The sequence below is a fragment of the Phaseolus vulgaris genome, chromosome 10 (assembly GCF_000499845.2).
Source record: "Phaseolus vulgaris cultivar G19833 chromosome 10, P. vulgaris v2.0, whole genome shotgun sequence".
In the NCBI taxonomy this organism is placed as follows: domain Eukaryota; kingdom Viridiplantae; phylum Streptophyta; class Magnoliopsida; order Fabales; family Fabaceae; genus Phaseolus; species Phaseolus vulgaris.
This window is the reverse complement of record NC_023750.2, coordinates 6,051,845-6,069,687: the sequence shown is the minus strand read 5'-3', so window position 1 is coordinate 6,069,687 and position 17,843 is coordinate 6,051,845. Positions and strand designations below refer to the sequence as shown.

The 17,843-nt window shown below is 33.6% G+C and overlaps 1 protein-coding gene across 2 annotated transcripts; it reads left to right on the top strand.

The window, feature by feature from the left end:
- Positions 1–3,372: 3,372 nt before the first annotated feature.
- LOC137818642 (uncharacterized) lies at positions 3,373–16,460 on the top strand. Of its 2 annotated transcripts, none has more exons than XM_068622179.1 (13): positions 3,373–3,980; positions 4,742–4,819; positions 5,841–5,998; positions 7,698–7,761; positions 8,434–8,501; positions 13,047–13,305; positions 13,468–13,578; positions 13,737–13,840; positions 13,910–13,963; positions 14,067–14,150; positions 14,963–15,126; positions 15,586–15,735; positions 16,243–16,460. In XM_068622179.1, the coding sequence occupies exons 1-12, from the start codon at positions 3,680–3,682 to the stop codon at positions 15,731–15,733; spliced, it is 1,593 nt and encodes a 530-aa protein (XP_068478280.1). In that variant the 5' UTR covers positions 3,373–3,679; the 3' UTR covers positions 15,734–15,735; positions 16,243–16,460. The 2 variants fall into 2 exon arrangements, with proteins under 2 accessions (XP_068478280.1, XP_068478279.1); XM_068622178.1 differs by having other exon boundaries at positions 13,734–13,840.
- The last annotated feature ends 1,383 nt before the right edge of the window (positions 16,461–17,843 follow it).

The following is a 17,843-nucleotide window of genomic DNA, read 5'->3' as shown; positions in this document are numbered from 1 at the left end:
ATCTATTTTAATTTGATATTTGTTTTGTATATGCCAAAAAGAGAAAATAGGAAAGTGAGATATATTATACAAATAAGATTTGCATAAAAATAATAAATGAATAAATCATATTTTTCTTTTTTTAAAAGACTTGAAAGAAGCTTCTTATATCTAAACAAGTAAATAGCAAGAGAAACATAACCATTAGATGATTTGCAACATTCAATTAAAGAGAATTCAGAAAATAATATTAGGAAAAACATTAGAAATAACATCAGGAGAAAACACTTAAGAATAACACTAAGAGAACATTGGGAATAACTTCAACATTGGGAATAACTTCTGCTATGAATATTCAAGATAAATGAGTAATCCCAATACCACCCTCCAATCATAAAAGATAATAACTTCTACTCATTTAATCCGGAGAGATATAATCAAATTAGGTACATCATGATCACGTGACCCATAAATATAATAAAATTGTTATGACACAAATTAGTATAAAAAGGTTTTGTAAACAATATATTCATAAGAGATAAGATAACATGAGTAAGGAATAAAGTGATGTGATAAAGAACAAATATGTATTTATTGTGTTGACTCAAGTTAATTTGATCTAATTTGCTAAAAGCAAGTGGCAAGGTAAAAAAGTAAGATGACACAATTAAGAATAAGAATATTCTTACCTTATGACTCAAGTCTTTCCAAGTCAATTTTGTCTTATCTGTAATATTAAATGCTTGTAGATTTTTACTCTTACCAGACTTGTCTCTTTTTTGATGAGATAATCCCTCACTATTTTAACTATTATACATGTATATGTATATATTTTATTATTTTATTGATATTCTATAAGGTCTATGACCTATTAGACTGTCAATGTGTCTAATATGTTATCCCCGTACTTTGAATATGTATTAGGTTTGACTTAAGTGATAAACTAGTAACAATGAATGCTTTTAGGAAGCAAAGAAGATTTTGAGTATATTTTAGAGAAATAAATTGTTTTGAACCAATTCTAACATATTGAGATACAATGTAAATATTCTTGAAATAATCAAATGGAAATAAATTGTAGTTCGAACATACTCTGTTTGCCCCTGTTTTTGTGTACAGTTCTGGAATCTTTTTTTCTTTAACAAGTTCGTTCCAATTAAGTTTTGTAAATGACTTTCTAACTTGTCGTGATAATCTCTGATTGTTTTTAAACATCTTAGTTTGAAGATCTCATATACACTGTTCCAAATCACGTTTTAACAGGAAGAAAAGATTTTGAGCGTCTAGTACTAAGAAGATGAACTTTTGGAAATATTATAGGAAACAAAAATTAATAGTTTTGAGAGGTATAGAATAGGTTCATTTGAAGAAGCATAACAGGGTAAAACAAGCAAAAAAAAAAGCAAAATCATTTTGTTGGTATATATATATATATATAAACAGTAAACGTGTAATCATTATACCCAATGGGTTTTCATTGTGCTATATGTGAAAGTGTTATTTCTTTGTTTTATGAGAGTTCTCAATCTCAGGAGATTTTTCATTATACGATCTCTTTATCAGGAAACTATATGAGTTTGTGTTTTGAGGATAGTAGAACCAAAGAAAATATTTTTTTTATTCTAATAGTGGGTTGTAAAGTTGTAGGATGTATTAAAGTGTCTAAGCATCTAACATGCTATTAGATCCCTCATTAGACAAGACAATCTTATAAATATCTTATTGTTAGACAATCTATTACTGTATATGAAAATATTAATTTTTTTTTATGTTACACTTAATGGCCTAGGACAAAGCCTATAAGCAATGAAGTATTTATCTACTCCTACTCCAAAAGGAAACTTCTACCTCAAGGAATGAGGCCATGTTGACAAAGCTTCAACCTAAATGACATTTGCAACTTTGTGTTTGCTCCAACTTGGTTAAATACCTCTCATTGGCGTACTACTTCAACCTTCCTATTCAAATTCAACACAACTCCATTGGTGTGTGGAGCTTTAGGAGATGAAACTTGATATACTTAAAGTTACTAACACCAATATATGGAAAACATGAAACATGGATCATGTTATCTACAAAATGATTCAACATTTAAAGACAAACTTGGTTGAGACTTAATATAATGTGATGGATAATCTTTACCATGCACTCAATTTTTGGCTACCTGCAATTGTTGGAAGGGTCAAGCATTGACCTTATCAAAAGATTATAGTCATCATGTTCAAATTTCCAATACAATTTTGTTTGGACCAGTGACATCTTGTGTGCCTTGGTAACGAAAAAGAAAGTTCTTGCTATTTGCAGGGGAAGGAACTCTTACGCCACTCTACCTTGATAAATGCTTATAGATATTGAATTCTACTTTGGTATATAATAATGTTGTTATCTTTCAAACTTAAAATAATCTATTAAATTAAAAAAAAGATGTCAACGAGGTAACTCACTCTAAAACAAGATTGAAGTTCTTAAATAAGGATGACAATGCGACTGACCTATCCTACATTTGGCTCGCAAAACGTGGGTCGGGTTGACCAAACCTGCATAAGAAATGTGAGTTGATGCATAAGGAAAACTTTTTGAAAAAAAATCATAGGTACAAATGTATCTTAATGAAATTTTATTAATCATAAAAAAACTCCAATGTTGAACAATTGGATTATTTTGACTAGCTTTCCCAATAACCCATATAACAACTATCCTAGCTACGAAAGTCAGGAACTGTATGTAGTAGGAGGAATGACATTACAGTTGGTTGGCCTATTATTTTTAGGGATTGAAATGAAATTTTAAGATATGCAGATTATGCAGGCTGACCCGTTCCACCCTACCTGATACTTGTCCTGCACTAATTACAAGTTTTACGAGACAAATTTAAGTAGGACAACAAGTTAAAAAGTCAGTTCGTCTCAACATTGTCATCCCTGATCTTAGACATAAAATAAAATATATCAAATTAAATAAAAAAGAAATATAAAAAATCCACAATTTTAGTATACACAAATATTTTTTATTTTTTAAACTTTAGTTGTGCTTTTAAATCACAACACAAAACTCACTCTCAACTATAATAATAAAAAAGAAAATAATAATAAAAAACTACCACACTTATCCAACGTAACTATATATACATATCTTTCTAATATAGCAATAACACTAAATAAAATATGTATTCATATTATATATTGTGATAAATAGAATCTATTATATATAGAATGAAATATATATTGATATAGATTATATATTATTATAACTACGATAAGTAATAATATATTATTTGACTTGATATATCTAAAATTGGAATTAACATAAGTATTAAATTTGAATTTATTAAAATAAAATAAGATGATATAAATATAATATGCAAAACACATATGGGTGATGGTGCAATAATAAAAAATGCAAAATTACTCATCGTTATTTTGTTTTTAATTTTGAATTTATTAGACATTGAATATTCAGCTAATAGTGGACAGTGGATTTCCATGTGACTCAGGTCAGATCCCGTGTGAGAACCTCAACACACTGCTCTGATCATCGCCGGCGATATCCTTCTTCCCCATTCCTCCCAATTCTCTCTCACAACCCCAATTTTCCCTTTCAATTCTCTTTCCCCCTCCTTGGAAAAAACCCATTGCTCTTTCTCTCACCCGAATCGCTCTCACAGGCAAAAAACCAAACACCTTGGACCCAAAAAACAGCAATGTTTTCTGGGAGGTTCTCAATTTTCGGAGGCGGAGATTCCCACGCGGTGGACAACGCCACTTCGACATCGAAGGGTGAAGGAGTCGCGCCCGTTGTCTCCCCCACACTGAAGCTCGAAACCGATAGGCAGGTTTACAGGCCCGGTGATCCTGTCGTTGTGACCATCCAGATCTCCAATCCCTCAAAAGGGTGCTCGTTTCTGATGGAAAGACTCGGTTTTGAGATCAGGGGCATCGAGAAACTGGACACTCAGTGGTTCGCCACGCAGAAGCCTTATCCTGGCTCGAAACAGAGGAGAGGTTCGTTGGTACAATAACAACAGTCAAATTGGAGTTGGAGTTCTTTTAGTTGCTGTTTTGTTTATTTTGTTAACACCCAGATGAAAATTTATAGTTTCTACTGTATCATCATTGTTATTATGATGGTAAAATAAGTTATGTTCTGCCAAAATATCTTGAAATTCAGGTTTACTCCCTACTCCCTATATATACTTTTTTTAGTCCTTACCTGAAGTGACGTGGTTTTCTTTTAAGATAAAGGCTAGCAACACATAACACACTCTTTTGATCATAATCTGTATTACTGACTAAAATTTAGTAAAAATTACAATTTTTTTTGTGGGTCTCTCTTCACTGATTACTTAATTAGTCTTCGTCACTCTTGGTTTTATAGTTTTTAATAAACTTTAACTGATAGTGGGGTATATTGCTAGCACTTCTAGAGGAGACCAAAATGTGTAGAGATTAAAACACCTATTAAATTTTTATGGGAATTAAAATCGAATTTCGAGATATTTGGGGAGACCAATAACATTTTTTACCCTCTTATTAATATTAGCAGTAGTTGTAGTATGAAGGTTATCAATGGTGGATGGCGGAATATGGTGGAAATTCTGCAGTATAAGACACCGTTTGGCTTATGGCTCCGCCACAAGGGCCTCCCTTCACAAGATGCCCTTGGTGGAGGAATTGGAAAATGCCATGTTGTAATGCTATGATGCTATAACAGTTATATAATAACATTGATGTTATTATGATTATTGTTATTATTATTATTTCAGGTGAGCATGTTTTTCTGGAGTTCTCAACACCACTCCTAGTTGCAAACCACATTATTAATGCTGGCGCTACCAAATCCTGTATGATAAGTTCTACACTAAAGTATTCTGATTTTTTTTATCGACTCTCTTCATTTTTGTTACTTCTTATATGTTTTCTTCATAGTCTGGTTATGCATGTGGAATTTTGGTACTCAAATTCTTAATATGGGCATTTTAGAGATTGTAAAACTGTTCCATATACATTTTCACGGGGGCAATACAACACTGAAGTATTTTGCTTCATTTTTTGTTAGAGATAGCCTCTAGTAGAACAGTGTCTGATGCTATTTTCCCACACAACTTTCATGCCTTAAAAATGTGTTGATTGCTGTGCTAGTTCAGCCATAGGCTTTCTTTAAGTTATTTGTTTGCTGGAGTTATGACTTTTGGTTTTGAGGGATGACACAGTTATAAGTTATTTTATATTTGCTTTGTTTCGCAATTATGTACTAGAGTTTTAAAGTTTTAATTTTACCAAAATGAAGTGCACTGTAGATTTGTTGAAGTTAGGACTTGGTATATGTGAACTGAAGTACGTGAGTATGTTTTTATGACCTGATAAAATAAAGAGACAATAGGCGGGACTCTTTGGTCTTGGGCTATTTTGGGACAAATTTCATCAATGAAATTATCTCAATCTTATTTGGGAGAGGTCTTGCTCATATTATTAGGATCTTCTAATAATTGATACGAAAAGAGAAAGTGGGAATAAAGGAGAACCTATATCCTGTAATGAAACCATCAAAGAAAGAGTTATGTAAAGATGTTAGGCATTGATGCAACGTGGAAAGTGATGGCAAAATAAGTTAAAATTGGACAAATGGGCAATTTGATCCAGAACTATTAATTATAGACTTAAATAATAAACCCTCAATTTTGCAGGAAGTTTTAAAATGTTCATTCTAATTTATTCTCTAAAAGGAAACAAAACAACAAATAATTTTTTTTTCTGGTATCCAGCATACATGCTTGGTGATTACTAATTTGAACGTTGCATGCTTTAGTACTGATTTGTTATATATTTTGATTTAAGGTTGATTATGTGGGATGTTAATTGCAGATGTGGTGCGAACAAAGCTGCCTAGCATTATTCCACCATCTTACAAGGGTTCAAACATTCGCTATTTGTACTATATTAAAAGTGCCATAACTGGAGGGTGGATAATATTTGAAAATGGGCAATCTCACGCGGAGTCCAAAAATGATGTTACTAATTTGGTTGGTTTTGCAATGACTTGCTGTGCTTTATACTGAAAAGTGTTTATTTCGTGTTATTTTCATGCTCAGTTTTTGGGATGTGAAACGGAAGAAAGTCATGAGCTTTTTTACCTAGCAAGTAAAGCTTCTGGAAAAGTTGCTTCATGACCGTATTAGAGCCCATGTGACCAAGAGCCTGTTTGTTTAAACTTTCCTTTTCTTTCTCTTTGAAATGCTTAAAAACATGTTTAAGGACTTATAATAATTATGTAAGCTTTTTGAGAAAAAGCTCTCAATAAAAGCTGTTTTAGTACTTTTCTCAAAAGCTAAAAGAAGTAGCTTCTTAAAAATAAGTCCTAAAAATAGTTATATCTCGTAATAATTCTTCACTTGAGTTTGTTCCTGTTCTAACAAAATGTTGAATTATAGCATGAGGTTGGTAGACCTCTGCGTTATCTCTGCTGCAAGTCCAAAGGGCTGTTGCATGAGCTGTGAAGGGGACTGTTAGAGATATAATATAAAAGACCATTCTTGTGCCTACACCTAAAACCATAATCTTGTACGATTCATGTTATTATTTATGGCAAGCTATAATGGTAGTATGTTTGGACTTCAACACAAGGAGTGTCCAAAAAGACTAGTTTATTAGGTGGGAGAACCTCAAGGTTCAAATACTTCATCCTACTCAATGTGAGACTCCTAATATTGTCCACTCCTCTTTAAGGACTGACATCTATTACAGGCATTACTCCATCAACAGTAAACTGATGGTTGCCCTTTTCTCTTTGGTGGCTTCACTCACCTATTAGTAGTCAATCTATACTCTAATCCAGCCTATAGGTAGCCTTTTTGTGACCCTACTCTCAGAGTAAAAGTACCAATTGCTAGGACTTAAATACAAGAGGAGAACCCAACCCAAAAGATTAGTCCATTAAGGGGGAGAGCCTCTAGGTTTAAGTACCGCATCATGTAGTTCATTCTACTTAATGTGGGATACCTAACATGATATATCTTGGTTTTTGTTTGTCTTGTTCGAAAATTGTGCTATGCCTTTTTAATTTAAACACTCTTTTGTGTTATATTGGGAGCTAATAATTGAAGAAAGGGTAGCTAAAAATTCCAGCTTGACATGCATGGTTTCCCATCTTTTTAAGGAATTCCAAGGCAGTAATATGCCATCTCAAGGCACATGCATGTAAGTGGAATGAAATGATTGTCCAGAGAATGTGAACATGCTTATTGATTGTTTCTGCTTTACTAGGAATAAGAAGGCTGGTAAGAGGTAAAGAGCAGGAAAGATTGTTTTAGGTGATGAATCAATGGTTTAAGAGAACTTTCATAGAGTTGTTGGATTGGATCCTACTTTTGTACTTAAGTATTTGCTAGGGCTATTCCTTGTGTTTCATATTTTTTCCCTTTTAATTTGTGTAGTTGTTTTCCAGGATGAGTGCTAGTAAACATGCACTGTTTTTTCCCTTTACTACGCCATCTTCCTCTTTGATGATGATTGTGTTTAGGTATCACTTTTGATTAGTAATCATGGCCGTGTCTTTAATTTTAGATAATTCTTTAGTTTTGAGCTCTTATACATCCCACTTTCTTTTATCCTGCTTTACTGGTTGTGGATATGTCTATTTTTGGAGATTTTTATTCCAACCTTTTACATGTATTGGTTTGAGTATTTTTAGATTTTCAAGTATGTTAACTTTGATTTGTACAGGAAGTTCGTGTTCCGTTACAAATATGGATAAACCAAAAGAGTAGTGGCTTTCCAATGGATGATGGTTAGTTTGGTAGTTAACTTTCTGTCTCTTTTAGGCCTGTTGTAACCCTGTTGTAATAGTTTCTGACTTAATCTATTGAGGCCTACATTTTCTGTTTGTATACAATATTAATTAATTTTATAAAGGAGTATGTGAAGATGTTCTTTCGTACAAAGTAAAATTGCTATCTGTTTGAAAAATTACCTTTTCTTTTAAATTTTGAATGCTGACGTTGAACAAATATAGTTTATGCTATATGTGTCAGATTTAATTTTCCTGATAGGCCTTTGTTTTCTGCTTTTTAGCCTAAGCTTCTGTAATTGTTGCCAAGTATTATGTCTTGTTTACATGATGACCTAAAAAGCTAGCTATCATGTGTGATAAGCATGTTTTGTATCAAGTTGTCTTTCTCTTTGGTCCGAGTCCATGGCAACATGGTATTATTAGCATTTTTCAAATTCAACCCTTCAATCTGCAACACAAAAGGGATGACAAGTCTGGTAAACAAACTTTGGTAGAATCAGATATTATTGGTAGAATTTACTTGTTTACGAAAGTTGACGGCATATATCACTATTAAGTTTGTTGTTTTTTTGCAACTATACATTTTTATTTCATATAGCTTCAAAAGTTTGAATCAGAAGTTTAGTGGAACATTACAAGTAATATATCCATGTGTTTATACGTTTTCAGATATTGTTCCCTTAACTACTGTACAACTGGATATATTTTGGAAAGAGATGGATGGAGATGCTGATTGGGTATGCTATTGGTGATATTTTTTAATTGGGTAAACTAAACTTATCTGTGTTTTAGCCTATATTTGATTGCCATCTATTATTTTAAGAATGCCTTTATTTGTTTTTAATTATTCTTGGAGAAAAGAGAAACTGTTGTGATATTTTATTATTTCTATTATGTATAAAGCTGAATACAATAGGAGCATTTATAGTTGCTACCCTTGAAAGCAAAAAGACCAAAAAACCCAAAATAGATTCACTGAAAGGGACAGCTGGAAATAACAAACTGAAGAGGGAACAATGTTACAGAAAGATACAGACAGAGAAAATAATATCTTTTATATTCTTTTATTCTAATATGTCCTAATAGCCCCCCTCAAACTCAAGGTGGAGGTGCATGAGAAATGTCTCTCACATTGAGTTTGTCTTTGACCAAAACAAATCTGGTTGGAGAAAGAGGTTTCGTCGGCAAATCTGTCCATTGGTCCAAGGCTGGAATATGATAGATCTGAAGTTGTTTGGAGAGAACTTTTTCATGAAGATAAAAGACATTAACTTCCATGTGTTTAGCGCACTCCATGCTAGACCTGACTATAACTTGCTGTTTGTCGGTCCTGGCAGAACCAGAGGTGGATCTACGGTCATCAATGTCAGAGGTCCAATCAGCATAGAATTCTCTTGATTTCCACATGTTTCATAAGACCATGAGAGTAAGGTACCATAGAATTCTCTTGATTTCCACCCAGTGAGTATAAAGAGGAGTTGCCATGAATTGGCAAACTTTGTTAACTGCAAGGCTAATTCAGGTCTTGTAAGAGTAGCATACTGCAGAACACAAACTACAGATTTGTGGAGTGTAGGATTTTGAAATGAATCCCCACCTGCTTTAGATAATTTTCTGGAAGAAGCCATAAGAGAAGAAAAAATGAGCTTCAACCAAGTTGGTTTTGTGAAGAAGATCATGAATGTACTCGCTTTGAGTCATGAGAAGCGATTTGTTGGGTAATTGCTTGATTTCAATGCCCAGGAAATAGTCCAAGTGGCCAAGTTGTTTGAGAGAGAAAGTGATATCATCCACATACACTAGTATAAAAATAGTGGGATTGATGTTTGCAGATAATGTGTCATCAAATTCAAATCTAGGAGCTTGATGAAACCCCTTAGCCATAAGATGGGCTTTTTATTTATTGAGTGACCCATCTGCATTGTCTTATGCGATAAACCCATTTATTGCGATGGATTTTTTATCAGAAGGCAGCGGAACTAAATCCCATGTGTGATTCTTCATGAGTGCATTCATGCTGCATGGATGACAACCAATTTGGATCAGCGAGAGCCTGATTGACTACTTTTGGTTCACTATGAGCTAGAAACAATGAAGGATGAGGAGGTGGATTATGTTGTCCATATTTGGATCTGGTTTGCATGGGGTGAATATTAATAGGCCGAGGAGAGAGAGGAGGCTGAGTGGGTGACATAGAGGAAGGATGATGATCATGAAGAGGGTGACTAGCATCAGGAGATAATCAGGGCTTTGCTGAGAAATATTGTTATAGGGAAATTGTTCATTGAAGATAACATCTTTGGAGATGTAAATCTTGATAGAACTAGAAAGACAAACATAGCCCTTTTGAGAGGATGGATATCCTAAAAGCACTCTTGGGACCTGAAATTAAGTTTGTAAGTATTGCAAGGTCATAAAAAAGGAAAAAAGAACACCCAAAAGTTTTTAAGAAGTTATAATCAGGGGTCTTCTGAAACAACAACATGAAGGAGATATTAAACTGTAATGAATGAGTAGGTATTCTGTTAATGAGATACCTTGTAGTAGTGAAAGTGTAATCCCAAAACACCAAAGGCAAAGAAGCATGGTGGAGAAGAGTAATTCTAGTTTCAGCATTGTGTGTTTTCTTTCAACAACACCATTTTGATGGTGTGGACAAATTAATCTGTGGGTGACACCATGACTTGATGGAAAATCATTAAAGGGTCTGAACTCTCCACCCCAATTGGATATGAACACTTTTGATTTGATTGTTAAACTGAAGTTCAACCATGGTTTTAAATTGTTGAAAAATTGAAAGTTTCAGATTTAGATTTAAAAATATAAATCCATGTGAACTTAGAATACACATCAACAAAGAAAACATAATAAGTGTAATCAAAATGTGAGGTAATATGTGAGGGTCCCAAAGATCATTCAAAATTAATTCCAAAGGGGCTATGTAAACAGTTTCAGAGGTAGAAGAAGGAAGTCTATTGGATTTCTCAATACAACAAGAACAAAAGTCAGGAACATTTTTGTTGGTTGAAGGAATATTACAACGATTAAGTATGAATTTAAGAACATAGAGCTAGGATGACCAAGAATAACATGCCATGTAGTGTGACAGTTCGGTTCAAAACAACATAAAAAACACTATCAGTTTTTGAAGGAGAATCAGTTGTAGAAGACAACAAAACAAAGGACCTTTGAAGTTGGAGATCTGGGAAAGAGTAAAGACCATCAAGACCAACAATTCCTTTGAGTAAAATTTCTTTAGTTTCTTGAGATTTGACAAGGGAGTATGAAACTTGTTTTCATTAATAGAAATGATTGATTCATACTCTACTGGTAAACTTCAAGGATGGCATCAACATGCTCTTCAAGCAGAACAGGGTTACCCACACCTGGAAGTTTGTCTAAAATGGTTTTGATGTGAGTTAAAAACTCTCGCATCGTCTTACCATTGACAGATACACAATGAAGATCGGTACAAAGATGAAGCGCATGTGTTTTTGTCTGAAGATGAAAATACTCATTAACCGTGTCCCAAACTTGATAGCAGTAGGTCGAACCAATAATGTGAGAGAGAATCAACTTCAATAACATTAATTGAAGCCATTAAGAAGTATTGGATCTTGAACTTCTCAAACTTCATATGCAGGATTCACAGATCAGAATCATGATCTGGGTCGTGGAGATATTGTAGAGGTATAGTAGGATTAACAATGAATTGCTGAAGTCGATACGATTTAATAACAGGCTCAACTTGTTGATGCTAGTGAAGATAGCTGGAGTCATCAAGTTTTTCCATGTGGGCCCCAATGCTTATAGGAGTAAATATTTTAGAAATTGTGTACATTTTTCAGTTTTTGTTTTTCTCCCTACCCGTCACTGTTCATGTTGAACACATTGTTCATCGTCCTTATCATAGTCCATCGTCAATGTCATTTTGGCAAGTGTTGTTTCCTGCCAACATTTATCTGGTGAATATTGTTTATCGCTGATAGTTTCATTTTGGGTTTATAGTGTTTACCATTGATGTTTTTTGACATGTACTGTGTACTACTAGTATTTTTTCCATTATCGCCGACGTTTTTCTGATGAAAACTGCTTGCTGCCAATGTTTTTTCGACAAGTATTTTTTACCGTAGTGCCTTCTAACTAAATTTTAAAAGCTTGACTCATGATAGATATGTTCAAACTTGAGGATGAGTGTTAAAGATATGATTTGAAAGGACTAAACATATTGAATATTGATTGTTACTTTGACAATGTCTGGAAAATATCTACTAGTTGTCATTATTTACTTTGTTAGCTTTGGCAAACAACTAATTGACGTGCTTACTAAGTCTTTCAAGGGGGTCTTGTAACAAGCTTGTCTCATCATAACTATGTTCCACAACTTGATGGGGAGTGTTAGAGATACGAGTTGGTATGTTAATATGATTTGATTACATAAACAAATATAATATGATTTCATAGAGAAATATCTTACCAAAAAATTTCCATTATTAGATATTGATTTTGTTCCTCATTTTGTATCTCTTCTTCATTAGAAACAAGAACACTCATGTGTGTACCCAACACACAAAATTCATTATATTCCTTCTCGATTTCTCTCTTCTCAACGTGATACAAGAGCGATACCATCCTCCATTACCTATTTTGTCACTAATCCTTTCAACAATCTCTTACTCATAGCTAGGTTAGAATTCTATGAAGCACTCCATCTACATTGATATGAATATGGGGGCGGATGGACTCGGGTACCATCAGATGCTTTTGAGATGCTCAATAGAATATTTAAATGTTTGGTTCTCCTCTCTCAAGTCCTTAACCACTAACTTCCCGATTTGTATCAGATCTAGCTGTTGGTGTCTCAAGAAGGCCTATGAAGAGTTTTGACTGGTGGAGGGTGGTTATGATCATTTGGGAAATTGAGTGAAGTGTTACCAAGTGAAGTGTTGTAGTGTGATCCAAATGTTGACTCTTGGTGGTGGTGGTGCTATGATAGAGACTTGGGTATTATGGGGTTCCTAAGTCTCATATCAAGTGGTGTGGGATTTTCAATGGAGTATTTAAGTGTTTGGTTCTCTTCAACAACTACCTCTTAAGGGGTGGGTTCCCTAAGTGCTTATCAGCTGGTTACTAACAAAACTGTATAAAACTTTGTTTCAAATTCTTTTTGGGGAATTTTGTATCCCATTTCTGGTTGCACATAAATCTAACTTTTGGCATTTCACTTATTACATGCTGTTCTTTTCTGGTACTGTAGATAAAATGGAATAATTTCTTTACAGGTTAGAGCAAATGATATTTATGATGCAGTCGAGGAGGGCTATGACAGCTCAAGAGATGATATTTCATCTGTTTCTTCTTATAACCCCATGAAAGAGAGCCTACACAGAGGCTTTGGAAGTTCATTATCACTGCGATCGTCTTCTGCAAGATCATTGTCCAGGGATGCTTCTACTGTAGAAGGTTTCCGAACAAGTTTATCTTCAAATATGGCACTTCCTCGGCTGTCTGTTGCTGAAGTATTATCTGATTCTGCTGCTGGTGAGAAAATTAAACTATAGCAGAATGTCTTTATGTGTGAAACTGCTCATTCTGAAACAGTATAAAACTGTATCGGTTTATTAGTTTCTGAATGATACGATTCATCTTTTATTTTTTGCTTTGAAGTCAAGTATTTGCAATGCTAATTCATTTATAAAACAGATGTCTTGTCAAGCCAAAAGTTATTTGCTGTTGGGTCCCCAAATGAGCAACAGAAGCTGCAAAAGGCTTTTTCTGCAGAAGATGTGGGAGCATCCTCTTCAGCTGAAGCTGGTGCTGTAGAATCTTTATCATATGGATTGATGCATTTTTCTACTCTTAAATGATTTTATGGGCTTTGGACACATTGAATATTGAATTGTACTTCAAAATTAAAAAAGAAAATCCCCATTCCATGTAAGCTAATATTTTGCAGGCATTTTCTGCAGCAGAAGGCTTTATTAGAGGAAGGTCTTATAATATCCGACTTGATGATCAAGTTTTGCTTAAGTTTTATCCTAAAAATTCCGACTCAACTTATTACTTCAGTGATGTGGTAAGTATTATAGAGTTTGATACATGGTGCATATAGGAATTATTTTTACCTACAACTTTCTTGTCACAGATAGGTGGCACTCTCATCTTCTTGCATGAAGAAGGAGCTAGAAGGTGCCTTGAGGTGACTGCCCTTGTGTCTGTTGAGATTAAAGTAATAGTTAACAGACATTTTTTTGTGGTTGTTTCACTGGAACTGAATTTATCATCATAATTATTATTTTCAGATATTAATAACACTTGAAACTTCAGAAACTATAAATCGGCGATTTGTGCATCCTTCTAGAAGGAATTCTCCTACAATCACAAAGGTATTTGCTATTACTTGTAGCTCTTAATACTGAAGCTTCTGTTGAATACTGATTGGTTGAATAAAAACTATCAACTAAATCTATTTATATTAAGGTCTTTGTTAATGGTTTTCCTAAAGTTTTCTTTAGCTCCAATCTACCTCTTTTCATCTGGCTATCTTTTGATTTTATTCATTTCTAAGTAGAGCCTCCATTGGTCTAAACCTGTATTGACTCAACCACCATGGTGATTTTTGTATCTTCTTTTCTTTGATAGATGTGGGTTTTACTTTTTTCCTAGCCGTCTATTCATTCATCTCAAAATTCATATATGCTGCACCTACGTACGTGTTTTGTTCCTGTTGCCACTTGACTTCCTAGCTTTTGCTACCGTATGGCTTTGCTACTATAGTAGCTGGTGTTGTTTTTCTAAGTTTTATAGGACTTTGTGGGCACAAATTACACTTGAAGTATTTCCATATTTAATCATATACACTTTTATATATGAAGTGCAGTGTTTCAATATAGCCACGCAATGCTATGCACCATTTGATGTAATCATTAAAAGCCATTTGTCACTGATTACTACAATGTGTTATTCAGAAGGAATGATGTAGATTTTGTTTTGGTGGTGCCTTTTGATTAACCATATGCATGATTATTCAAGGGCCAATCTCTGATTGACTTTTTGAAAGACTTGCTTGGATAGTGTCTGTCTACAATACTCGAGAAAAGGAGTGGATCATTATCTAACTAGAGAAAATTCATGAGCATACATGTATTTTAATATATTATTGGCTTCTGATAATTGTGGTTCTCAACTATACTTTTAGGTTCAGAGTGATCATCATGAGGTTGTAGCAGATTTGGTGCAGACCAGCTTTCTTTTTTCTATCCCCATGGATGGTCCAATGTCCTTCTCAACTCAACATGTTTCTGTGCAGTGGGTTCTCCGCTTTGAATTCTTCACAACTCCAAAGCGTGTAGATTGGACAAAGTATGAGTTCCAACCTTAACTCCACCTGCTTTTTGGTTGATCTTACACGAGAGCAATTCATTCTACAGTCCACACACTGCCATATTTGGCTACACCCTACCTAATTTTCAATTCATAGCCCACCTATTGTCAGTTTATTCTTGATGTGGATGTACCATGTGATTCTTAATCTTTATTTTTGATATTTGAACCATAAATTAGCACGGCCAAAGATCAACCTTTAGTTTCATTGATATTTATTCTACACTTCACTAACCATAATTTATGTGATATCTCTAAACATTTGTATTTTAACCAAATTCAATGACATCATATGATCCATGTAGTATACCTCACATGTAGGCATAAGCTACTGTTGTATTACAAACCGTGATTTCAGCTTCAAATGAAGAAAATAGGTTTCATGGAATTGTTAGTGGCATTGGTTATTTAAATATAAATGTATTTTTTGAACCACAGGTATGATCATCCTCTTTTGATTGAGACAAGGGAGAAAACGGAATGGGTTCTCCCAATTACTGTACATGCTCCCCCACCAAGAGCTCCTGCTTCTGGCACAAGAAGCGAGAAACTTTTCTCTTTGGATCCTATGTGGGTACACAATTGAAGGTAATATGAATCTCTGATATACCTTGAACTAGCTCCATTAACTGTTTATGTTAATCAGTTTGCATACGAAAATATCATATCAATGCACAAGAGTAGCTTAGATTATTATTTGCTTTTCCTATTTTACATCATCTCTTACGATTGGTTAACATATTTTCTTACATCATGATCAGTTTCCCAAAATTAAATAGGATTATGATTAGTGTAAACATAGGTTAATATGCTAAATTTTACTCACCCATAAATACTTTGTAAATACATTACATAGAATCAAGTCAACATCAATCTCTTGATATTTAGTCTCCATTCTTTCCTCTCTGTACCTAAAATCCTGCAGTTTCAATAACCAGCTTTAATAATATTGTTCAATACTTGAGTTTCTATTCTCCAATCCATTAAAAACCACCATATTTGGTCTTTTTTTTTTTTTAATTTGGTTATCACTTGATCGCCATTATGCTTGATATATACTCAGATTTGTTTTTGATATTGATCTGTTTTCTGCAGTTAAATTAAGCTGAAGCTGAAATATGGTAACCGACCATTGTAGCCTTTTTTATAATACGCCTCAAGCTTCAATTCTTTAAATGTACAAAATTTTCACAAAATAACAGCGAGTGAAATGTCAGAATGATCATTTGTAGCATACCAGAATTCGAGCAATTTGTTGTCATTGGTTTAACTGAAATGTGGCAGAGGTCTTTTTAGTATAGTATTTCTTCTCATTTCATGTTTTTCATATTTGCCTTTGGTGCCAGGTGATTTATGTCCCATAGTTTATGCGGCTAATTGATTTTGTTTTACTTTTTTATAACTCAAAAAGGGTGTTATTAGATTGTATGAAGACAGTTTCTTCCTGCACCCCCACATTTTTCTTCCTGCACCCCACAATGTTATGCAAAGACTAAACTGTCCCTATTTTTATTTAAAAACCCTAAAATGCACTTGAACTGTATTTATTTTTTTGCATTCCGGATTATGAAATCCAGAAAATTTTCGGATTCGCACTTTCGGTTAAATTTCGGATCTACCAATCCGTAATTCAAAATATGCATTTCACATTCAAAAGTCCATCATTAAAAAAAACATTACGGATCCACCAATCCATAACAGAAGTATGCATTTTAGATTCAGAAATCCATAATTAAAAAAAAAAACATCTTGGATCTATCAATCTGTTAAACACCTCTTCATCCAAAAAAAAATATTCAGGTTCGAATTGATGAATCTGTATTTCCAATAACCACAGTGTCCTTTTTCGAATAAAAGGTCAAGACCAGTTTTGGGATTTAGAAAATTGTGGGGGGTGCAGGAAGAAGAAGCCTTGTATGAATCATTTTTTTGTTGTGGTTACTAAATCATTAAATAGAGATAGAAGGGTATAAGTTGGTGCCTTAGATTTTAGGCAATTGCTTCCTGCACCATATTACTGCACCCAATTCCAGCAGAAAAGATGAAACTGTCCTTAAAAAAATTTCCGAAATATGTGTTCCAGATTTTTTTCCGAAACGAAATTTTATATTTTGGATTATTTTATCCGGAATGAGTTTTTCATTTTTGTTTCCGACTTTTCATTTCCAAAACACAATAATTTCTTTTCTGTATTTTTTTTTTGGAATATATTATTTTTCAATTCCGGATTTTTTTGTCTGAAATAGAATTTTAATTTTTTTTCTGGATTTTTATTTCTGAAACTCAATATTTTTCCAGAATATATTATTTTCAATTCCGGATTTTTATTTCCAGAATTAAGGGTATTTTTGGAAATTAAAAAAATTTGTTGGGTGCAGGTTAAAAATGATTGGGTGTAGGAAGCATTTGCCTAGATTTTATGGTTTCAATCTCTTGGACCTCTTGGATGAACAATGTTAAGTTTGCTTTGTACACTTATTTTTATATATTTTGTATTTGTTTGTGATGTTAATGTAATCAATTATGTCTAGAGGGTTAGCTTATACCAGATAGAAAAGGATTTAGATTTATTACAAACGGTGCACTTTTCTTATAAAATGAGTTTTCTCAACCTGCATTGCATGTTAAAATGAAGGCAATTTCTTCCTGCCTCCAATGTTTCTTCCTGCACCTCCATAATTATTGAAATTTCAAAA